This window comes from Theropithecus gelada, chromosome 8, assembly GCF_003255815.1.
Source record: "Theropithecus gelada isolate Dixy chromosome 8, Tgel_1.0, whole genome shotgun sequence".
Taxonomy (NCBI): Eukaryota; Metazoa; Chordata; class Mammalia; order Primates; family Cercopithecidae; genus Theropithecus; species Theropithecus gelada.
In genome coordinates, this window is record NC_037676.1 from 53,975,564 (window position 1) to 54,001,659 (window position 26,096).

Here is a 26,096-nt window from a genome sequence, read left to right on the forward strand (position 1 = left end):
AGGCATCACACTACATGACTTCAAACTATACTACAAGACTACAGTAACCAAAACTGTATGGTACTAGTACCAAAACACATATACAGACCAATGGAACAGAACAGAGGCCTCAGAAATAACACTACACATCTACAACCATCTGATCTTTGACAAACCTAACAAAAACAAGCAATGGGGAACAGATTCCCTATTTAATAAATGGTGTTGGAAAAACTGGCTAGCCATATGCAGAAAACTGAAACTGCACACCTTCCTTACACTTTACACAAAAATCAACTCAAGATGGATTAAAGACTTAAACATAAAACCTAAAACCATAAAAACCCTAGAAGAAAACCTAGGCAATACCATTCAGGACATAAGGATGGACAAAGACTTCATGACTAAAACACCAAAAGCAATCGCAACAAATGAAAAAACTGACAAACGGGATCAAATTAAGCTAAAGAGCTTCTGCACAGCAAAAGAAACTATCATTACAGTAAACAGGCAACCTATAGAATGGGAGAAAATTTTTGCAATCTATCCATCTGACAAAGGTCTAATATCCAGAATCTACAAAGAATTTGAACAAATTTACAAGAAACAAACAAACCCCATCAAAAAATGAGCAAAGGATATGAACAGACACTTCTCAAAAGAATACATTTATGTGGCCAACAAACATATGAAAAAAAGCTCATGATCACTGGTCATTAGAGAAATGCAAATCAAAACTACAATAAGATACCACCTCCAGCCAGTTAGAATGGCGATCATTAAAAAGTCAGGAAACAACAGAAGCCGGCGAGGATGTGGAGAAATAGGAATGCTTTTACACTGTTGGTGGGAGTGTAAATTAGTTCAATCATTGTGGAAGACAGTGTGGCTATTCCTCAGGGATCTAGAGCCAGAAATATCATTTGACCTAGGAATCCCACTACTGGGTATATACTTAAAGGATTATAAATCATTCCACTGTGCATGTAAACATACATGCACACGTATGTTTACTGCAGCACTATTCACAATCGCAAAGACTTGGAACCAACACAAATACCCATCTGTGATAGACTTGATAAAGAAAATGTGGCATATATACACCAATTATGAAACAATTTTTCATAACAATTTATGAAGTCTCTTCTGTCCCTGAACTTCAAACAATGCATCTTTCTTTTCAGAATGTCTTCTCCCCAACCCCAATAAAAAAAACCACAGAAAGAAACAGGATTTTTAAATGTAATAAAATTAGTGGCGAATCAAGATGAAAAATTATGACTCCACTTTAGTAAGTTGTTTAATATGAGCAATTTGATTACTACAAGATACATTTGGCAAATAATTTCTATATTATTTTTGGTTTTTTTTATAGTCGCATTCTTTCATATTTTAATTCCCTACAATTAAGGAATAATGTCCTCTCAACAGCAAGCTATTTTGACTTACTTCTATACACCCACAAAAACTTATTCTCCATATATCCTATTAAATTTTGGCAAATACTAATTTTTAAAACTTTTTTCATGCTCTGACTATTACTATATGAAGCTTTTATTTTTTAGAAATTCACATAATTCCTGACTTTTTATAAGTTACTGTTGGTTACTGATGACTTTTCTCTTTATTGTAGAATTTCAAGTACAGTAGTCTCCCTTTATGCAGTTTCACCTTCCACGGTTTCTGCTTTCTACGGTCAACCAAGGTCTGAAAATATTAAATGGAAAATTTGAGAAAGAAGCAATTCATACATTTTAAATTGTGAGCTGTTCTGAGTAGTGTAGTACAATTTCATGCTGTCCTGCCTGGGATGTGAATCATCCCTCTGTCTACCATTTCCGCACCATATATACCACCCATCTGTTAGTAACTTAGCAGCTGCCTCAGTTATCAGATAGAAAAAACATAATACATACAGGATTTTGTACTATTTGCAGGCCCAGGCATCCCCTGGAGGGTAATGGAACATATCCCCCAAGGATAAGGAGTGATGACTGTATACACAGAAAAGAGTCAATGGTTTAATAACTCCCATATATCTGGGCACTCAGCTTCAACAATTATCACTCTTCCCATCACCACCCCAGATTATTTTGATGAAATATTTAGACATATCATTTAGTCTGTAAATATTTCAGAGGTATAATGGATTTTTTTTTTAATTTAGGCTCCTTTCCATTTTACCCTATTCTATTGAATTTATTCCTATTTTACATTCACTGTTACAAATGTCATTCAATCCAACCAATAGCAGTCTTACCAGCTACTTAGATTTGTGTTGAAATTCTTAAAATGAGGGAAAATGGAAATTGTGCATTCATAGCATATTATCTATGTCATTAATGAATTATGTTATTATAAAAACATATTTACAACCAAAATGCTTCTAAAATAAACAAGAAAACGATCAGATAAAAAATAGAATGACTACTGATAGAATTCTGAGATTTTAACAGTGTCAAAGTAAAACAGTTAAATAGCTGCTGCACAGAAATCAACAAGGGATTCTATAGGCATTCTTAGGTATGACACTTACGGTTGGGCCACTGTCAAAGCCAAGCTGTGTCAGAAAATTTTTTCATTACTTCCTTTTATTACTTCCCATCCAGTTAGGATAATTAAAACAAAATTATCATAAACTATAATTCTAGTGTTTGAAAACTAGGAAGGAGAAAATAGTTTTGCTATTATTGTTGCAAGGAGTTTTAAGTAGGGACCGGTAACTACAGTATAGCCTACTATTGCAAATAGTACTAATATGGCATAAATATATAGAGTATACAGATAGTCCCTGACTTCTAATGGTTCAATGTAGGATTTTTCCACTTTACAATGTGTTTATCAGGATGTAACCCCACCTTACGCTGAGGAGCTCCTTATGTCTCACGATGGGGTTCGGGTTTCTACTAAATGAGTATCACTCTTGCAACCAAAGTAAGGTCAAACCATCCTAAGCTGGGGACCATGTGCTGTGTTACCAGCATTAAATCCATTTTCCACTCAACAACGTTCATGATTTACAATGGGTTTATCTGGCCATAGTCCCACCATAAGTCGAGAAGCATCTGTAGTCTACTAAAAAGTAGACTTCATGGAAACAATCATATAATGCATACACAGCCAAGTGATAATCACTGATTCTGGTGCTAGAAAGAAACGGACGTCCTATATTTTTCTGTGTCTCAGTGATACCTGTTTTTGACTAGATGGGAAGTTTAAATAAACATTTCAACACAGTAACCTCATGTTTCCAGTCTCCTTTATGATAATCCTTTGTTTTTTTATCATTCTTATTTTAGCTTTAATTTTGTTTTATATGGACTGTTACATATGGATTAAAATCCTTTTCGTAAGTAGCGAAAGTATAGATTACTAACAAGTATATTTGGAAAAACTGGTTGCTAACATTTTCTGAATTATGAAAGGTTGAAACTGTTTTAGAACTGACTGCTTAACTTCTTTCTAAATGAGATCACAATAACAGCACAGAATCAGAATCTATGACTCTCACAAATCTGTAAAGAGTGGTCAACGTATCACCTTTGACAGTGGCTCCCATTAGAGAAAAATGCTTGCAAAGCACTCTCCCAAGCTCAAGCTGAAGAAACATTTACTCCGCTAACACTCTGAGCAAGCAACACTCACCATAGAGCCATGACAGCCTCTCTGCATCATCGCACACATTCTTCCTTAGGGTGGAGGAATGGCTAGGCTTGTATATTTCAGGTATATAAAAAGCAGCTGGCCATGTTTGGCTGTCATTCCTTTCTCTTTTCCTCTGGGATGTGCCTACTTTTGTCTGGGACTCACACACATTGACTAGGCTCTGTTCACCATATATTTACAGGTAGACTCTCATGGTGGCAGGCTGGCGCCACTGCCTGAAACTGGGTGGGTGGTTGGGTCTAATGTAAGGGTTGTGAAACCCTGTCTCTACTAAATATACAAAAACTAGCCAGGCATGGTGGTGGGAACCTGTAATCCCAGCTACTCAGGAGGCCAAAGCAGAAGAATTGCTTGAGCCCAGGAGGCAGAGACTGCAGAGAGCTGAAATCGTGCCACTGCATTACGGCCTGGGTGACACATTGAGACTCCATCGTAAAAACAAAACAAAACAAACATTACTTCATATAATTTTCAAAAACACTCCAAATGTCCCAAAGTCATACGGCTCAAAAGAGAGTAGAATGAACACTGAAAATAAAATTGTATCTTTCTATAAACCCAAGTTCCTATGAAATAAATTCATTTAAAAGGCAAACTAAGTCAAGAGGTTCCTTTTTGGTAAAGAATTTTACCTCATGGTTAAAAATACTATGATCTAAGCCAAACCAATTAATACCACTCTCTCCTCTCCATTTCAAGCTCTCATTTGCTCCATTACGTTGATCACTCCCTCCTTGAAACTTTTCTTTCTTGGTTTTCAACACCCTGGGACCTGACCCTAGTTTGCCCCCAACACCTTTGACCCTTCCTTCGCTAATCCATTTTCCTCCATTTTATCTCTAAATTGGTGAACCTCAGGTCCAACTCCAATATCTCTTCTTTATTTCTACTCTCCGCTAAGTGATCTCATCCATTTCTATCTATCCCTAGCCTAAAATGCCATGTTCATGTTGAGGGGTCTCCATTTATACCTTGCTCATGAAGCAGGTTTGTGCCACCTGACATTTGTCTGTATGGTAACAGACAACTCAAACACGATTAAAGGAAAATGTCAGATCTTTCTATTCCTATTTCCAAATTATGCCACTTCCAGTCTTCCTAGCAATAGTAAATAACACCAGCACTCAGCTAGCCTCAAGGGAAAACAAATTCCTCTTTTCCCTCCACCCACACTCTCCCCAGTCAGCTATTCTTCTGCCTTCAGACAACACTATCCACACCAACATCCACTCTCCCGTAGGTGTAAGAAAAGCCTCCTGACTGGCCTGCCTGCCTTTTTTTCCTATGATAATCCATCCTCCACAGCCAGCCAATGAGCTTCTGCCACTCTGGACCCTATGCCTGGTCTGGGAATGACCAAGTTCTCTTCAGACTAGATAAAGCCTTTTGTATTTATTGTCTCTCTGTATGAAAAAATGCTGCCACTAAATCTTGATGTGGCAAGTTTTTTTATATCATTCTGGTCATAATTTAGATGTTGCTTTGGCAGAAAGGTCTTCCTTACCACCATACCTATAGTAGATACCCTTCCCACAACCAGTAACTTGCCACATCACAAACTATAATTAATAAATTTGGTTTTGGTTTGACCTGCCCCTTCTTCTTATGTTTCCATGAAGGTAGCTAACAGTGTCTGGTATAAGGTGAGGGCTTTACTTTACCAAAAAAAACAAAAAAAAAAAAACCAAAAAAAACTGAGGCCCAGCGAAGTGGCTCATGCCTATAATTCTAGCACTTTGGGAGGCTGAGGCAGGTAGACCACTTGAGGTCAGATGTTTGAGACCAGCCTGGCCAACATGGTGAAACAGCATCTCTTCTAAAAATACAAAAATCAGCCAGGCGTGGTGGCGCACACCTGTAATCCCAGCTACTTGGGTGTCTGAGGAACAAGAATCACTTGAACCCAGGAGGCGGAGGTTGTAGTGAGCCGACATGGCACCACTGCACTCGAGCCTGGGCAACACAACGAGACTCTGTCTCCAAAAAAAAAAAGGTTGAATAAATCCACTAAATATCTTACTGTATAAGTATTTAATTCTTCATAATTACATAGTTTTAAATCCCAAGCATAAAAGCCAAACACCGTAAGTCACAATCCAATCAGAAAATATGAAGAGCTACTTACGGAGTCCCACAGAATCTGGTTTGCCATTATCATTCTTACTTGGTTGCACAAGTGGAGCAAATGAAACAGCAAGGATATTTTTACTTTCCCAAGTGTTCTGTCCAGTACGCATAATCTGTGTTAACTATTTAGAGAAAAAAAAGAAAGAAAGAAAGTGAACAGCTTAATCCCAGCAATGTGGTCACCTTACAGTCAAAACTGTTTTAAGGGAACAACTGCCAGTCAGAGCTATACAATCACTTATATTTAAATGTGACCAAATTAATTCCATTTAAATATTTACTATAAAATATAAAAGGAATGAAACTATTTGCTGTTAATACAGATATTTTAATGCAAATGGGATACTCAAATATGGCCAAGTGAGTCTGCAATGTTAGATTTGTGGTCTGACAGTGTCTAGAAGAAGCACTACAATCCATACATGCCATTGCCTTTCAAAATACATGTCTGAGACAGGTTCAGTAACTTGGTTAAGGCATTATATTAATAAGACCATATTTTGACTACATGTTGACTTCATGCTCTTCCATGATATTAATGGAATACAGATTCTAATTCGACCCCCAACTTGATATCTCACAAATCAATGTAATTATAAAGAGACTAGAAGTTTTATCATTTCAGCAAACGCCCATCACTGGTCACAGGAAAAAAATATTAGCTCAATACACATCTTGTTCAGGTTTAATTAGTATATTCAACTTCTATCACAAAAAGCAGCTCATTACTACATTTGATGTTTGTAAAATAGTATACAGTAAATGTTTAACAAAATATTGATGAGAAAGTCACATTTTACATATTTGAAAATGTATTGTTAAAGGAAAACAAAACAAAAAAAATTGTTTAACTGGGAGTCTAAGCCCTGGAAGCATTCTAATAACATTTTTCCATGAACTTTTAAAAATGAATATTGATATACTCTTGCCCTTTTTAATATCTGACAAATGATTTGCTACAGAGCACAGTTCATGGTGATAGTGAGATCCACTGAGCTGCAAATGACACATGGTGATGTTAAGGGATCCCAAGATAAATAAAAATAAACTCCACAACTATCATGCTAGGACCCAGTCATCTTAGATACTCTACCTGAACTACACAAACTGCAGGTATTTTAAACATTTCAGATTTCAGTTAATGTAAACATAAAAGGTATTTTTTAAATGTGTTTTTATAACTTTTTTAAGTAATTTGCTTTTGAAAGGTATACCCGTTTTCTGAGTAAATTAGTATTTCATACATTATACCTAATAATTCTAAACCAAGGCTAAAAAAGTAAAATTAATAATGTTCATAAATAGCTGCAGAATATTTTCTAATGAGTCTACTTGGTAATAATGAAGATTTTTTTAGTTCACTTGTTTTCTTAATGAAGTTAAATAGTTCAAAATCAAACCACAAAGAGGATTTCTTTTCTTTTCTGAGACAGGGTCTCACTTTGTCCCCCAGGCTGGATGCAGAGGCATAATCATGGCACACTGCAGCGTCAACGTCCTGGGCTCAAGTGATCCTCCCACCTCAGCCTTCTGAGTAGCTGAGACTACAGGTGCATCACCATGCCTGGATAATTTTTGTATCTGTTTGTAGAGACGGGGTTTTGCCATGTTGCCCCGACTTGTCTTGAACTCTAGGGCTCAAGCGATCTGCCTGCCTTAGCCTCCCAAAGTGCCGAGATTACAGGCGTGAGCCACCATGCCTGGCTAGGATTTCCTTTCGACACGTTCAAAGAACTGAAGAATATGGGAAACTGAGCAGCTAGTAGAGATCATCACATCCAACTTTTGGGAAAGCAAACTAAAGAAGAAAGCAGCTTGCTGAACACCAGGCACAGGGAGTAACTGAGCTGAGTTGAAAGCCCAAGTTACCTCTCCTCATAGTAGAGAGATATTTTCTCTATCTCCTTTGTTTAAATAATTAAGATGTTTCAAGTTTTGTCTAAACAAGTAAGACAGATCTGGTGAAAAGTATTTTTTCTTTAAAAGTTACAATGTACCTTTCACTGAATAAAATTCCTCAACCTTAAACAAATGTGCTTGCTTCCTAAGCCACTAAAGAAAAGGAGTGGAAGTTACCTGATCCTCTATAGGCATGACTAATATGCCTCCAACTTTTAGTAATATTTTCATGTAGTTTTCATGGTCTTTCTGGACTCCAGCTCCACAATAAATTCGATCATACTGATGACTGTCAGATGCTATCTGGAGGCAATTACCGACAACAAATGCAGGTTCACAGAACTCAAATCTGCATTGAAAAACAAACATATTTTAATTCATTTAAGCAAAATATTAGATCTAAAAAATTTACCATAATCCAGTCCTTTGAAATAATGGAAGTTACCAAAATTAATTATAAGGGTAAAATGATTATAAACTTTATTTAAATATAATATTTATTAAGTTTAGCACTCATCAAATATATTGTTTTATTATCAATAACATAGGACAGACGTGTTTTCAAAACATTAACATTTTTGGCCACACTGAAACCTCACTTAAGTCTTAAGCAATAAATATAACGAAAAGCTCATCACAACCTCAATATTGTGACACTCCCAAAGTAACATATGATAACAATGAGAATCATAAGGATCAATAAATGAGAAAAGGCTTCACTTTGCATTGTCCTTTCCAAAAAAGTTGAGGGGCCAGCAGAAATGAGAAAGGTTTGTATAGAATTCATCTCAGTTTGACATTTTTGCTGAAGGTAAAAGTGGGAGAGCTTTGTCAAAAAAAAAGATACCAGTGACCCCACCACACACCCCTGCAACCAGTAAGGTTAGGAAGAGTTTCTAATAAATTTTGACTGAGGAACATTACTGATTGGGACAAAGACCAGAATGAATACTAGTTTTTTCATGTTGCTGCTTTGGTCCTGATGATCTCCCTAAGCAACATGAGATATGGTTTCAAAGGTATTTTATCTGGGCTGCTTGGTCCTGGTGACAGTGTTGGTTCATGGTACACAGAGTTACGCTTTTACAAACTATCCTACTTGGACTTCTACTTTATTTCTTAAATTTTGATAAAAACAAAACTGAAAACAGGCTCTAATATAAATGTAATTAAAACCCCAACGCACTAATAAGACAGGTAATCTTATTAAAATTAATTCGTATTCTTTCACTTTTACGCTGAATAAGGTTAATATGATCATAGAGCGAAAGCACACTATTATTTAAGGATGAAATAATTTACATTAAAAGGTTTGGCATGCAGTGAAAAATAACACTGATCTGAATCACAATCATTTTTACTCTGTAAAATATATTCTGTCCTTTAGTAATTAATAGACTTATTACACAATTAAGTTTCCATTCAGAGTCACTAAAACACAGACACATCTATTTCCTAAAGAAGAAAATTTACCCAAATCTATGCCCTGTTCTTCATTTCTTGTCTTTTTGGTGGAAGGGGACAGAAGGTGGGATGGGAAGGGTCAAGGGTATCCCTGTACTATTGTCTCCATGCCCCAACGCTAAGGCAGTCCATGCTCCATTATTTCTTTTACTGTAACTGTCACCTCACTGATCACATTTTTCAGGTCTCTCTTCCATCCCTTTGCTCTCTACTGCGCAGGATAAGTTCAAGCTCCTAGGAGTGCTCCGTGGGGAATCTTTATGAGTCTACTGTCAAGTCGTTCTACTAGACTCCTTTCCTGTCTATGCCCCAGCCTGAACATACTACTCTGCAGGCAGACTGAATTACTTGCTTCTAATTCCTTACAGGAACCATCACACAGTGTTTTGAAATCCTGCATCTGTGTATGTGCTGTTCCCCTAACTTAAAATATCCTTCCCCTCTCCTTCTACTCTTAATGCCTGATATCCCTTCAAGATATAGCTCAAATATCAGCTTTGCAATGAAATCTTACTCCATTCTTTAATAGCATCTCATCCTTTCTACTTGCACAGCACACACAAAATGTGAATTTACCTATGTTAGAGAATCATATTTAATTTCTCTTTTATACTCAAAACTATGCCATAATCTTGGATTTTTAAAAATATAGTCAAAATATAATTTTTGGCTTTTAAGTAATTAGATACTGTAGATCACGTGGTTTAATCATCTTATCACAGTAAGCATTCTTTAAAAATAAGTTGGACTATTTCAGTAAGGTCTACCTAAAAACTTTATAGAAATTCATTTTAAATGCTTTAATTTTATCATAATTTATTTCAACCTCATAATTTTCAGAATGAGACTAAAGAATTTAAATAATTAAAAATGTTTGAATTATTAAACCTCTTTATCAGATACATTAAATCAATTAAAAAATATGTTTATAGTTTTAAAAGCTTCCTACTAGTTAAAAATACGTGGTAGCTTACAGAACTATTGCCAAGGAAAACACCACTACAGGTAATGACAACTTACAATTAAAACCACTTTTCATATTAGTGGTATTTTATACACATTCATCACAGCAAAATAAGTTAGAAATAATTTAGTGTTTGATTCTAAAATTAAATGTGTGCTTTGGACAAGTTACCTGATACCACTAATTGCACACTTCCTTCAGTCAAATACTATTTGCTGAGCACTAGCTTTGTGCAGTGACTGAGAATACAATGGGAGACACTCATGTTTATCTCTAATGGAAGAGACAAACATCAAACAATCCTATTAATTGAAATATAAATTACAACTGCGATCAATGCTCTAAAGGGAAACTGACAGGCATGGGGATCAGAGAAGGGCTCCCTGAGAAATGGCAAGCTGGGATCTGAAAGGTGAGACACGACAATCTAGAGCTGCCCTATCAAGATGAAAGCCACCAACCACTGTGGAGAGTAAAACCTTAAAATGTGGGTAGTCCAAGATCAGAGACTTTTTAAAACAATGTAAAATATCTAATTCTTTTTATATTTGCATATTAAAATATATATACTTTTTAATAGTCACCTAAAATGAAAATACTAAATAACTACCCTTTTACTTAACAAAGAGTTGCTTCTAATACTTTAACACAATCTTCCCTTTGAAACATTTTTAAAATGTATTTTCCTGCTATCTCTTTGAATATTTCTTCTGAATTTAATTGTATCTCCATCACCTATTAGTCCTCAAAACACATGTATTAAATAAATGAACTAAACAAAAAAAAGAAACATAAATTTTTAACTTTTCTACCTACCAACGTTGAATATGAACCCAAATTTGACAAATTAAATATGCTAATCACAAAAATCGCAGGAGTAGAAGAGAAGCTTTTCTAGAAATAAAGTTACAGAAAAAGCATATGCTTATGGTACTTCTTTTAATTGTTTTAATTTTTAAAATATAGACACAGAGTCTCGCTATGTTGCCCAGGCTGGTCTCGTACTCCTGGCCTCAAGTGATCCCCCCACTCCAGCTTCCCAAAATGCTGGGATTACAGGCGTAAGCCACTGCGATCAGCCACCTATGGTACTTCTCTGTAGTAACATAATGGTTTATGTTTTGTTAAATTGGTTATTATAATAACTGTAACTTCATGTTACAGAATACAGTTTTTTTCCCAACATGCCAAAAAAGGAACAACAAAATAAACTCTTGCCTCTAATGAATAATCAACTCTCCTATAACTAAAAGGCAGGTTTTTCTTGGACCAGGGGGGTCTTTCCGAAGATCTCCAATCAACCTACCTTATTATTCTAGTAAACAACATGAATGTTTTTCCCTCTAATGTAAAGCAGAACAAGTATATCTACTTCTATCTAAGGGAAATTATTAATACAAAGGATAACTGCAGAGAAAAATCAAAACTCTAAATTAATAAATTTCTAGTAATTGCAACTCTACTTCTAGCAAACACATATATGGGGTCTTTATACTTTCATTTAACATGTTTAAATTTATTTTCTTTAACAGAATACTCAAATTTGAAAGTTTCTTTGAATTTAAGACAATATTCAAAAAGGGATGTACTATTACTAAGTTTAAAAATAAAAATCGAAAGATATAAATAAAATTGGACAAAAAAGGATATTTTTAAATGTCGGCACTAACAAATCTAGAACATATTAGAGAACTCATATGCTAAACATATTGTAAGTATGGCTTAACCTTTTCTAGCCATAATACATAAAACTTCACAATTAGTTAGAGAAAAACCTCTCAAACTGCATATTCTTACTTTTTTTCAATCTGTAAAGCAATTAGGGATTAACTTTCCAATAAAGTACTTATAGATGAACTTAGGTTTTTCTGACTGGGCACACTTTGAGAATCTTAGACATTTAGTATTCTGATACTAATATCATGACTTATTTATGTATTTATTTATTTTTACTTTGAGAGGAGGTCTTGCCCAGGCTGGAGTGCAGTGATGCGATCTTAGCTCACTGCAACCTCCATCTCTCAGGTTCAAGCAATTCTTGTGTCTCAGCCTCCTGAGTAGCTGGGACTACAGATGTGGACCACCACAACCAGCTAATTTTTTGTATTTTAGTAAAGATCAGGCTTCATCATGTTGCCAAGGCTGGTTCTGAACTCCTGAACTCCAGCAATCTACCTGCCTGGGCCTTCCAAACTGCTGGAATTACAGGCATGAGCCACTGCACCCGGCCCATAACTTATTTTTATACAGCATTTCATGTAAACAAATTCATACCAGTCAGGTTACAGAGTGGCCAAAATTTCAGTTAATATTTTTTCCAAAAGTCTATGATTACAATTTTTCAGGTAGGCCAGGTGTGGCTCTTCACTCCTATAATCCCAGCATTTTCAGAGGCCAAGGCAGGAGGATCACTTGAGCCCAGGAGTTCCAGACCAGTCTGGGCAACGTGGCAAGACCCTGTCTCCACAAATGTCTTTTAAAAAATCAGTTGGGCATGGTAGCACACGCCTATAGTCCCAGCTACTCCGAAGGCCAAGGTGAGAGGATCGCTTGAGCCCACAAGCTGGAAACTATGGTGAGTTATGACCATGCCACTGCACTCCAGCCCATGTGACAGAGCAAGACCCTGTCTCAAAGAAAAAAAGAATTCAGGTAAATGTTTACTGATATTTATATATGTGAATAACTAGATGATTGATTCAAGACACAGATGGTGGCTACCATGCTATCGAACAGAGTAAATTACAACTCCTATTGATTCTTCCAAAGTAGAGAAGAAAATAAACATTTTTCCTCCTTAGGCTCTATCTTCTAACTTCTGTATCTTACCTAAGTTTCCATAAACCTATAGAGGTAAAGGACATATTTTAAACTACAAATACAATTTCTGTAGAATCTCTAAGACTGAACAATAAACTCAAAGGAAGTTCTCAAGTTTATTACAAAATAATACTATGTATAAAATTACACACAGAAATTATGTTAAAAATGGTGAAAGAAAATCTGAAATCTACCTTTTTACATCAACACCACAATAAACAAAATCTGAGAAGAAAAAAATGGCAAAAATTCTACTAAAATGATACTTAATACGTGTTTATAATTACTTGCAAAAGAGTGGTTGGTGTGTTCCTTCCCTAATTGTTAGGAGTTCATTAAAATTTTATGTTTGTAAGTAAAATAAAAAGTAGCAATCATTTTTATTCTTTGAAAAAAATGTTCAAAACAAAATTTCCAAGATAGAGATGTCCCACACTCCTAAATTACGCTACCAAAAATATGTTATATGTATACAGAAAAAAAAATCAACAGTCCTGAAATGTGTATAATAACCACAAAATCATTCATTCTAAGCTTATAATAATTTATTGATTTAAACCTGAAAATTCAATGAATATTCTCAGACTCTCTTATGCAGATAAGGAAAAGTAATTGACATACTCTTAATAAAATGTACCCTGAAAATCATTTATGAAGAAATATAGAGCACATAAATATCTCGGTTTAGAACATGAACACTTGCCCAAAATGACACCGGGATTCTAATCACTTACCTTAGCAGTGGTTTTCTTTATAGGTGCAGGTTGGAATATCTTCATCTTGAGATGGACAGATGATTTCGTTCACAGCAGGAACCTTGCCAACTTGCCCATATAATTCTTTTGATAAGCTGCTAGGAGATCAGGGTGACCTAGCCTTGCCCTGTAGCTTCCCTCTTAGACGGATAGTCTAGGTCTAGGAGCTGACTGAGAGTAGAAAAAACAACATTCCCCTTCAATACACTGTTGAAGTGGGGCTGACAATTTGCACACCTAGTTTATCATGTGCCACAGGATGCTGTTATTGAAATTTTAGACAATTATTCCGGTGGAATAAAGAAATTTCAAGGACGTGGAAAAGAATCCTACCTTGTTCTCACACCTCATCCAAAACAACCTGCCAAATGAATCACAACAACTTCTTTTTCTTGAAATACTTTGTCAAAATACACATTTTGAGTTTTAAGAGCCATGACTGCTTTATTAACACAAAACAAAACTTCAAATTTTTCCATTGTGAAGAAAACCAAGGGAAATGTTAAACTCTTGATCTCCAAATACACTTATACCATTCAAGGACTCCAACAATCAATAATTAAGCTATTTAATTATAATTTTTTGAAAAACTAAACTTTACATTTTCAAGTGTTTTCCCTTTCAAATGAATCAAACTCATCTCAGAATAATTCAGAATAATTCCAAGCAATGTGTTGCAAGTAAATACAGTTATTGTTCATTAAAGAAAGCATCAGAGAAATTCATAGTAACAAAAACAATCTCCAAACATTTTACAGGAAATGTGACACATAAGTCATACAAAGGAGAGCCTTTTATTGCTGAAATTGTATTTCAACAATTTCTTCTCCTAAAAATGTGTTTGAAGCCATGAAATTTTTCCCCATGCCATTTCTAACAGAGGTTAAAATATATAACTGATAGTCCTGATGACTGTTTTCAAGGATTTCTCTCTCTCAACATCTCAATGTCTGTCATAATTGTAAAATGTATTTACGTATCTGTCATAACTTTAAAATATATTTACAATCTCTAACAATTATTATAAAACTACTTCTAAACATTAGAATACCAAAATGTTCACATATTTGAGAAATATTTTGAATACTGAATATATAACGAATTATATATAGGAAAACTCCTTTAAATAAATGTAATTCTCATAAAGATGAAGTAAATAAAAGACGATAGAATATACAAGCATCTAATTTTCAAATGCAAATCATATGTGAAAAATGAACATATAATTTAAAATAAAATTAGGATAGTAGATATGACAATATCAACTAAATCTTCTAAAATACAAAAGTCTACTCTAACTCTACATATAAAACTTACACCTCAGCTAAATTTGAGTAATGAATTGCCTCCCCCACCCATCTCTGACCCCAATAAAAATTCATGCCATAGGCAAGTCTCATTAATGAACAAGATATGCTCTTTAATATAAATGCTATAGTGAATTAAATACACTATACATTAACAGCATTCCTTAATTCTAATGTGAAAAAAGTAAATGATGAAAATAAAAGTACTCCTTCAACTTTCCTATCTAGGAAACTTTCCTATCCAAGTTGCTAGGCTGTAATTCACTGATAGCAGTACCTTGCTGGAAAGAAATATTAGAATAAATCAACATTGACATCATAAGAGCCAAATAGAACTAAGTAAAAAGACTCCCAGGCTCAGCTTATACCCTCTTTTTCTAACCCTCAGTTTTCTCATCTGGGAAATGTGAACACCAATTAATATTGTCTCTAGAACTATGGATAAAACATTTAGAATGGTTAATACTAATGAATAGACAATGCATATTAGGTGCTATCATTTTGTATCATCTCATTATTATTTTCATTATTCATATCATGACTCATTTACATGGCAAACTATACGGAGACAATGGTCTTTCATTCATATGGAATGAAAATCTCCAATAATTCAAACTACATTATACTCATCTGGCTACTGACACTGTCATACTCTCAAAGTCACAGCTATAAGTCACCCAAAAAGGAAAGAATATAGGATCTATTGGCCTAATTAATGCTTTACAAGAAAATGGCCCTCTCTAAAGCATGCATTCTAGGGAGCTAAATCAAATACATACATGTATATGCATTACATATGTGTGGTTATAAATAAATGCTACACTAATAATCAATTCATTTTCAAAGTATTTACATGGTAAAAAGTCTATAATTCAGGTTCCTTTAACATACTCTTCTAAGTAAAGCTGGAGATTTTTTTTTAACCATACATGAGCAAATACTGACTCATAATTTTACACCCCCAATATCCTCCTTCCCTCTCAAAAGCCAGATACCTAAAGGCCTTTCCTTGTGTAGCTAAACATAGGATGTTTAGGAGAGCGTGTATAAAAGTACAATAGGAGTCAGCAAACTACGGAGAGCAGGCCAAGTCCAGACTACAGCTCATAAACAAAGTGTTTTTGTAAATAAAGTGTTACTGGAATACCCTCAAGCCCGTTCATTTTCATGGCATTTGTGTCCAGTTTTATACTGCAAAGGCAGAGTCAGGTGGTGGCAACAGACACCATTTAGATTAGCAAGCTTAAAAGATTTACTAATCGGGATTTGTGGGAAAAGCTTGCCAATGTTTCACAGGACCCTTGAAATCACATCATTTTTATAAGACAATTTCAGTGAATTTAAAAATACCGTATGTATCAAAGGAATACATCAGACATAAAACTTCCTCCTTCCCTCCCAACTCCAGTACAGTAAATCCAGAGTAGCCTCTCCACATTATTTCATTTGTTGATATAAGACTAAGACATAGAAAGTTTAAAAGTACTTACTTATTTCTAAAGAAAGAATACTACTTTCAAGACACAGGAATCAAGCTTTATACAACATAAAAACATATTTGTATTTTATTTTGAGAAAAGGTCTCACTCTGTTGCCTAGGCTGGAGCGCAATGGTGCAATCTTGGCTTACTGCAACCTCCGCATCCCGTGTCCAAGCGATCCTCCCACCTCAGCCTCCCAAGTAGCTGGGAATACAGGTATGTGCAACCATACTCAGCTAATTTTTGTAATTTTTTTTTTTTTTTTGTAGAGACAGGGTTTCGCCATCTTTGCCCAGGCTGGTCTCAAACTCCCAGGCTCAAGCAATCCGCCTGCCTTGGCCTCCCAAAGTGTTAAGATTACAGGTGTGAGCCACCACACCCAGCCTATATTTGTATTCTTAAAAAGGTCACCTAACATTATATATTCTAATGCTGATTAGTGTATGGATTTTTTTCCCCCTCTACTGCATTTGGGAGTTTACTACAATCTTAAATATATGTACAAAAGAAAACTTTAAAAATGCAATTCAAACCATAAGTGACATGATAATACTTTTGAAAAGGGGACTGATTAAAAAAAGATCCAAACCGACAGGATAAAAAAAACTGGAAGAATATTAGGTTTCAGCTATTTATTCTCTCTCCATTACACATAATCAAGGATAATCTGGTACTAAGGAATATATAAACAGCAATTAATTTTCATCAGTTATCTTATATTTTGTTAACTAAAATCTGTATTTTGATGAACCATAATTAAATAAAACTGCTTAGAAATGAGATTTTCAAACCACTTGGCACAGCAAGTTTGTAAAATATTTTAAACTTGAAAATAAGCTTAAATATTATCCACAAACATCAAGACAAACTGAAAATAATCAAAACACATGTAAGAAAAATCATTTTTACAATTTGTCACTGAAACCAAACTGTATAAAAGGAACAACAACAAAAAAAAAAAAACACTGAATCCAGCCACTCATTACATTACGCAAAATGAAACATTTTCCTAATACCTACTACTCCTTGTATATAAGCTACTTTATAATCTGAAACACGTAACAGGAATGTTTTGGTACACTGAAGATTAGGATAATAAAATTGTCAGAACTGTATTCTTCATGACTAGTTCATGAATTAAGAATCTGTTTCAAAAATAAGCTGTAACAAACACTTTAGAAACAACTACATATAACTAAAACGAGGCCATAAAAAATTACAGAGAAACATTTATACCAGTCATCACTGTATTTTATGATTCATCATTTTATGAATAACAAACCTGTGTAACACAGTAATGACAAAATAAAACTAAAGAAATATAAGCCAGGGAAATTTGAGTATTTTACAATTACAAAAAAAAAAAAAAAACACACCAATTTTAAGAATTTTTAAAAATTGAGATACTTAAATAAGTAGTGTTCAAACTTATCTGTGTTGTGGATTATTATTTAAATTACATCAACATAGAAACACTTCAAATCACAACATATTTTACTGTTTCCCAGGACTATACCCTCTTGCCAGCAATAAGCTTGAGCTCCACAGATACTTGTACAGAGTTGCTTCACTGATTCAAGAGTCTTCCTTGAGTCTGTTCTGCTCAATTAATGACCCAAAATGGAATTATCTGTGTCTTCATGTATTAATAGGTGAAATCTATTAATAACTAATATACAACACAGCTTAAAATAGACCTTAAACATTTGCTTTTACTAATACTTTTATATTTTATAAGTTGAAATGTACTCAAAGAGCCCTTTTGTGTACACTGTTTCGAGATTAAAACAAATACTTAATAGCAATTAAATAAAATAAATAAAATTCTATAGTTCTAATGACTGTATGAAAATACATCACGACTACATCTTAAGCACTTACCATGCCACTATAATCCTTAAGACAGAGAGAAACGATAAAGACAAAAAAGGATGCTAAAATTGAATCCAAATTTCTTGTCAAATAATTTGGACTAAAAACTTTTATTTCTGCCAAACGTGCTTTTCTTGGAAATAGGATATGAACCAACACAGTAAGCCTTGAAAAACGAATCAAAATGTGCATTACGTGTTGTTAAGACAAGCATAAATAAGATATAGGATGGTGTTCAGTAAATTAATGCAGAAAATTCAAATGGCTTGCTTAAATCCATTGAATTACAGTAAAAATAAAACCTGAGCATTTCCCAACTGCCCCATGCCTGCCTGCTGCCTGCAATCTTTAACACAGTTACAATCACACCTAGGTAGACACAAGATCTTGCCTTCATTGTAAGTATTGAGGATTTTGCTCCATTACATCAGGTTCTGTTCTTCAACCAATCAAATGCCACTTGCCAGAGGATAAATACAAACTGGGATTGCAAAGGGGAATGAAACAAAAGTACAAGAGGAAGGGGAAAAAAGGCAAAGGGAGGAGGGGGAAAATAAACATTCTTCTGAAGATATTCACAAGGTTTTTTGGCTTCTTCTCTCCGGTGCTGTCCTTCAATCTAGATCTTTCTAGAGAAAAGTCCTCAGTTCTGATCTAGCCCCCTCCCTCAAGTTTTGGTCATAGCCAAGGGCTGAAGATAAATGAGGGCCCACTCCCAACAAGCCAAGTTGAAATTTTCAGTTTTTGCCTAAAACTTCGTTCTTTAAAGTGACTGTTCTAAGCTTATTATGTTTTCTATCCTTTTTAACACTTTTTCTCTTTGAAAATAAGATACACAGAGAAATGAAAGATGTAAAAGCTCTCCAAATTTTACACAATTTCAAAGAGCTCATGGATTTCAGTGTAAGTGCCCTTGCTCCATAGTAATGCAGAATTTTAGGATTATACACCAAATGGACTTTTCCTGCCAGCCCAAGGACCAAAGCCTGTGCAATATTTCTTCTAAGGGGAGTTATATTGTGAGTTTAAAACAATGGTTTTATAAACCAATTTCTCATAAACAATCCTATCACAAGATATATCAATGTATTTCTATTATCATTTCTTCTGGATGTATTACAAAGTAGCTGAATATGTTAAAGTCCTTTGTATACTGACAGGTACCACCTCTTATGTTACAACTGAAGAGGACAAAACTACTAAATTACTATCCAAAAGGTAAAAAAACCAGTTCCAGACAAATACTGCAATCACAGCATTACATTGTATCTCCAGAAAAGATACCTGAATAATGTTTAATGAATTCAGCATTACTAATAAAGTGCTAGTAGCAAAAAATTACTATATTTATAATTTACTATAGAATTACATATAGGTAAAGTTATAGCACAGAATAATATTAACTTTTTCTCATTTTATGGTGCACTGATTTTTGCTGCATTCAATTGAGTCAGTCAGGATCAATAATAGTGTTCAAGAATAGTCACGTTGCATGTATCTATTTATTAAGTGATTTCAAACCAAAACTATAGATATGAATACTTACTTATCAAAGCTATCACTATTTTTGATGAAGCTCTCCAGTTTTTCCTTGGCATATTCCACCACATCTGAATGAAGCTCAATCCCATGATTTATTCCAAAAGGACCTGCAATCGTAGCAGCATTTTTATAAAAGATATTAATAATATGCCCTTACAGAGCTCTTTTAAGTTCTGCTCATTTATACATCACAGGAGTACTTAAAGATGGCTTGAAATATGCAAATACCTCCTAGCTACAGATTTAAAAGTTGAATGGAAATCCATGTACATTGCTTTAATGTAAAAAAGGAAAAAAAACAGTTTGCCTGAGTTTTCTATCAAAAAACACTACCAGGCATAAGATTGAAACCTACAGAGCTGTCCCGAGAGAGGAGCTTATCTGGCAGGACAAAACTTCCAAAACAATAATATTTCTAAATGAAGTTTAAGTTACTTGCTATTATTTTATCATTTGCTAAAAAATTTGTAATTCAACATACTTAAAAACATGCGCTGACACAGATACTGCATGAATGTCTCGGGGCATTCCTATCCCCAGCCAGCAGAGGCTACATTCCCACCCTATTCCACGCTTTTTGGAGCTCCCAGTGCCTAGCAGAATGTGGTCATCGGACAGCATGCTGGACTTGACCCTCATGCTCCAGCATATTTTACACTTCTCACTTAGGATTTCTCTTTACATATGCCCATGGATGGACTGACCTCCGAGGAAAAGGGGAATGAATAGAGGAGAGCGTTCTCAGCCCCCATAGAGGTACTCGGGCTGGCTCTTTTCCCCCACCCTGGTACCAGCTCACACTGAAAATACGAGGACTCAGTATCTCCTAAGGCTACCGTACATACATACTAACCTGCCCCATGACCCACATGAGAATATAACACACAAATTACAGTTAATCCCTTTTCAGCTTCTGAAATTGAGCCAACCAGGTTTTCCACTCAACTTTTTTTCCTTTAACATTAGACCTGGAAGGTGTATTATTTTCAGTATCTTTAGGAAATATTTAACTGGATGTGCCCTCCACTAAATGTCTAAAACAACAGTGCATATTTGGATTGTTTCTACTGACCATTAGGTACTTTTAACCAAAAAAATCACAATCATAAATTGTCACGTTTGAATGTTCAAACAGTACATGTAAAATATGCTTTGCCGTCTAAGAAATATCTAGACTATACAAATTTAACCAAAATGTTCAGATATAATCTTCAAACCAAAATCAGATAAGAATAATGCCTTCCCCTAGTATACTTTTATAGTTTTTTAAAAACACTAATTTTACTTGAAAAATGTGTTCAGATAGGAAAATTAAATAAAAAGGTGCTTGATTCATCAAACCACAACAGAATTAACTTCCTTTGCAATGTTTTTACATTTTATGAATTGCCCTGATTAAAACAATGTTAAACTTTTTGCTTGTTTCCTTCCTTATGAACTCTTAGCCTTCATCTGAAAACTGGAACATCTGTCCAAAATCATTGACTCCTTGCAATTACTATTACTACAGATAAACTGAGTAAAACTAAAATCTTTTATATTCAAAATAATAAAGCAGACAAAAAATTTAACTTAGAAAAGCACACAGTGAAGTCACTTTTCAATACATTAAATGTGAATATTCTGAGAATTTGAATTTCCATAGGTGTCAACATATAAAATGTTTTAAAAAGCCAAATAGTTTTCCTCATTTAAAATAATTCAAATACAGGCAGGATGTGGTGGCTCATGCCTGTAATCCCAGCACTTTAGGAGGCCAACGCGGGCAGATGGCTTGAGCCCAGGAGTTTGAGACCATCCTGGCCAACGTGGCAAAACCCTGTCTCTACTAAAAATAGAAAAATTTGCCAGGTGTGGTGGTGCACACCTTTAATCCCAGTTTCTTGGGAGGCTGAAGCATAAGAATTGCTTCAACTCAGAAGACGGAGGTTGCATTGAGCCAAGATCTTGCCACTGCACTCCAGCGTGGGTGACAGAGCAAGCCTCTGTCTCAGAAAAAGAAAAAAAAAAAATCAAATAAAGCTACACTTACTTATGTACACAGTAAGAAAAATACTATCCTATGACATAAACCTAATTTCCCTTTCTTCCTTTTAGGGTGATCCATTGACTATCAAACATGAGACGTTTACATTTTCATTATCCATTAAGAACCTAGGGTCAGGCACTGTGACTCACACCTGTAATCCCAGCACTTTGGGAGGCCAAGGTGGGAGAATTGCTTGAGCCTAGGACTCTGAGACCAGCCTGGGCAACACGGCAAGGCTTCGTCTCTACAATAAACAAAAAAGTAGCCGGGCTTAGTGGTGCATGCTACTTGAGAGGCTGAGGCAGGAGGATTGCTTGAGACCAAGAGGTAAAAGCTACAGTGAGTTTGTTGTGTTCCTGCCACTGCACTCTGGGCTGGGCAACAGTGAGAAACCGTGGTTTTGTTTGTTTTAAAAAAGAAGAAAGAAAAAAGAGAGAAAAAAAAAAATCTAGTTACATTTTTATAAAAACAGAAAAACCAGGGTTGCATAGATAGTCCAATTAAAAAGGTTAATATTGCTGGCACTCTATGTTTCCTATAAGACTCTATGTTCCTGTCACTGCAATTCTGGGCTGGGCAACAGAGTGAGACCGTGTCTTTAGAAAGAAAAAAAAGAGATAGAGAGACAGAGAGAGAGAGAGAGGAAAAAAAAAATCTAGTTACAATTTTATAAAAAAGAAAATCCAGGGCTGCATAGATATGAGATCAATTAAAAAGGTCAATACTACTAGCACTCTATGTTTCCTGTAAGACAGAATATATAAATATAATAACAAAGGTGTTAAGAATCTATAATCAAAGCTTCTAATCCATAGTTCAAACTGCACTATTAACAGAAAGAGTCTGAATTTCAAACTTCTAGGCTCTCAGTTAAAGATGCCACAGGTCTCTTTTTCATTTTATTTTTCCTGCTTTCTGCTTATTATCTAAAAGCAAAGTGTCAACTTTTGCAAATAAGCTTAAAGAAACTTTCTTTTTTTTCACATAACTTGTTTTTCATACTACTTTGACACAAGATATTTAATAATGAAAGATAAAGACAATTCATTAATATGTAAAGGATTTGACAAACAACAAAAATACACATGTAAAATATGCTATGCATTAATATCGAATGTAAACACCAATTATGATTTTTTATAGATGAAACTGTTTAATTTTCGATGACATGGAGGCACATCTCTAATGATAACTACTTAACAATGTGAATGGTAACAAACACGTTCAAAGTAAATTAAAAAGAAAAATGCATTAATAAAAGGCAGAATTTAAATAGCAATGTCACCAATATCTCATTTATTTAGAATGTGATATACACCTTGAATGCATTAAGTGTATAAAAATGTAATGCAATGCTGATTATTACAACTCACATTTGGTATCTATATTAAATAGAACAACAGGAGAATAAAACAGAAAATTGAAAAAGCATAATAGCTGCTTCTGAGAAAGGGGACTAAGAGATCTAGGGTGGTAAGGAAACATTTTTATCATTATATGCTTTTGTATAAAGTTTGTTTTAACCATTTGCATGTATAACTTTTTTCAATCAAAAAACAATGGACTACTGAAAGAGTTTTAAAAAGAGCATAAATGTTCAAATAAATAAACAAGTAATATACAGCTAATAGAAAGGTACAAGTTGTCAATGGAAAAAAGTGAAATGGTATCCAAAAGATGATGATGTTAACAGGCCAAGTGAAGCATAAATTTGACTTAGAATTCCAATGTTATTTTGTATTCGCCAATGTGAAGATTTTTCTATGAAACAAGGGCTTAATTTTTGTAACATATATTTTTGAAAAAAAGAAAATGTTGACCTTTAATAGCTAAATATTAAAGAGAACATAGAAACATACAGTGAAGCCAAAGTTTATTAAAACAAATACAGTAATTAGAAATACCTAGGAATCTTTACATAAAAAATAATTTTTAAGGTTGACAAATCCCCATCGAGAACAATAACAAATATACTAAAATCTAAGCTGCTTTCAAGTTTTCAAATCACATTCATTGGATCTAATTTTCTAATAATTGGATCTAATCTAGTTCATTTATCATTTACCAATTAGTCAAGAACCCAAGCTTGTACATAAAAGTCAATAATTACTCGATTTAGGCATCAAGTGTCTATGCAATACCAATTTTTTTAATTTATATCTGTGTTCACCCCGCGTAATGTCCAACAGTTTGACAGTGTGGTGCCGATGAGAAGAAGACTGAGGCAGACCAAGGAAACCTAAGAGTTCCACACTGCATCTGAATGAAGTTCACTGTGCCTTTAGTATTTTGTGTAACGCTAGTTTACAAAACATAGCCACAGGCAAAAAGTACTTCATAATACATAAAGTTCTAAAGGTGAAATAATTCAAGATCCATCATTTCAGCTGAGGACTCTGAGATCAAAATACTGGTATGGTGAGAAAGATAGATGAAAGGTCAGATGTCTTGGTTTCCAATCCCAGTTCCTCCTAACTGTTATATAATCTTAAGACCAGTCACTATAAGACCGGTTCCCACTGTATAAAAGGAGTCCCTGGGAAAAAGCATTAAATTTACGTAAAAGTACTGTGCACACTGTAACGTAATAGACAGATAAACTGTTGTTAAAAATTATGATGTGCTCTCTCCCCATATACAGGAATAGTTAGTTGTAGAAGCATAATTATAACCTATATAAAGGGTTCTCAACCCTGACTGCATATTAGAATAACCTGGGAATTTTTAATTTTTAAAAGTAGATTAAACTTAATTTGATTTAAACTGTAAATGCCTGGGACCTACCACAAACAAATAAAAAGGAATCTCTCAGGGTGTGACCCAGGGTCTGCAGATAATCCTAACATGCAACTGGGGCTGAGCAGTACTAGCCACCTTATTATAAAGCTCCATCTGAATTATTTTTTAAAATCTGTTTTGGACTATCCAAATCTCTGTTCACATTATAGTAAAGTGACATCAAGAGTTAATAGCTACCAGCAAAAGTATTTCGGCTAAAACTAAATATTCACCACAAGGGGGAGTAGGTGGATCAGTTATTAGGTTTCTATGAAACTAATATAAAGTCAATGAGAATTAAAATATAAATATAAAAGGATCTTTCAAGAAATTACAATGACATTACTAATTTTAGTTATATAAAATAAGGTATCTTTATGAAGATTTATAAGCAACTTTGTAAGTATTCAAGGAGAGTAACGGGTAAAAAGTTGACAGGAATAGGTTTCACTCTTTCCACGAATATCCTGTGGTATAATGCACAAAAATAAAACAGACCAAAGGTGAATAAAGGAAAAAGGAGGAAAGCAATTGGCAAAAGGCTAAGTAATTATTAACTAGACAATTAAGAGAAGCTGTTCTAATATATTCCAAACACTTATTAAGATATATTTATTTCTCCCATCCAACTATATCACATTGGGAAAAACATCAAACACTGTCAAATTTGTCCTGAGTCTTGCCATGTTAGCTTAACCATTCTGAAGCTAGTAAGATTAGACCTTGTTCTTTGCTCTCCAGCTTTGGGAAAGGCATCATGTAACAAGTCCTGCAATTTACCAGAAACACGTTCCAGTCCCTCGCCTCCTCTCAGTCTATGGCTATGCAAATGCTACTCTTTTATCACACATGAATCTTAGAAATATGTTTACAAAAGATCTCAAAGTGTTGGTTTCACAGTTACAGAGAATGGAACCAAGGCCCTAAGTAAACCATATCTCTAAAATGTCGAAATATCAAGAACAGATGTCACAATAAGTTCATTTACATATTTCTACACAATGTGCTAATATTCAAGACTAATAGGTCAAGAACAACCTATGACTATACCCCAACATGCGCAATGTAATATTAAAACAGAGATTAAATTTCTAACAAAGAAAATTCAACAAGCTGAGAAAAAAATTTGTTAAGGTATAATACAGAATAGTTTAAAAAGCTAATTTAAACACCTTCAGATTTTGACTCAAATTCTTTTTTTTTTTTTTTTTTTTTTTTTTTGAGATGGAGTTTTGCTCTTGTTGCCCAGGCTGGAGTGCAATGGCATGACCTCACCTTCGCATCCTGGTTTCAAGCGATTCTCCTGCCTTAGCCTCCCAAGCAGCTTACAGGCATGAGCCACCACACCCGGCTAATTTTGTATTTTCAGTAGACGCAGGGTTTCTCTATGTTGGTCAGGCTGGTCTCGAACTC

General features: G+C 34.6%; 1 protein-coding gene across 6 annotated transcripts in view; it reads right to left on the reverse strand.

Moving 5' to 3' along the window:
- PCMTD1 (protein-L-isoaspartate (D-aspartate) O-methyltransferase domain containing 1) overlaps positions 1-26,096 on the reverse strand; it is an 81,483-nt gene that overhangs the window by 7,158 nt on the left and 48,229 nt on the right. For 2 of the 6 annotated variants that reach the window (XM_025394474.1, XM_025394477.1), the window contains 3 exons: positions 19,881-19,983; positions 7,849-8,020; positions 5,771-5,894 (listed from right to left, as the gene is read on the reverse strand). In XM_025394474.1, coding sequence (XP_025250259.1) covers positions 5,771-5,894; positions 7,849-8,020; positions 19,881-19,983 — 399 coding nt within the window. Of the gene's footprint in view, positions 1-1,261; positions 1,687-5,770; positions 5,895-7,848; positions 8,021-13,653; positions 13,846-18,343; positions 18,380-19,880; positions 19,984-26,096 lie in introns of those variants that run through there. The other 4 variants (XM_025394478.1, XM_025394476.1, XM_025394479.1 and 1 more) reach the window with 4 other exon arrangements.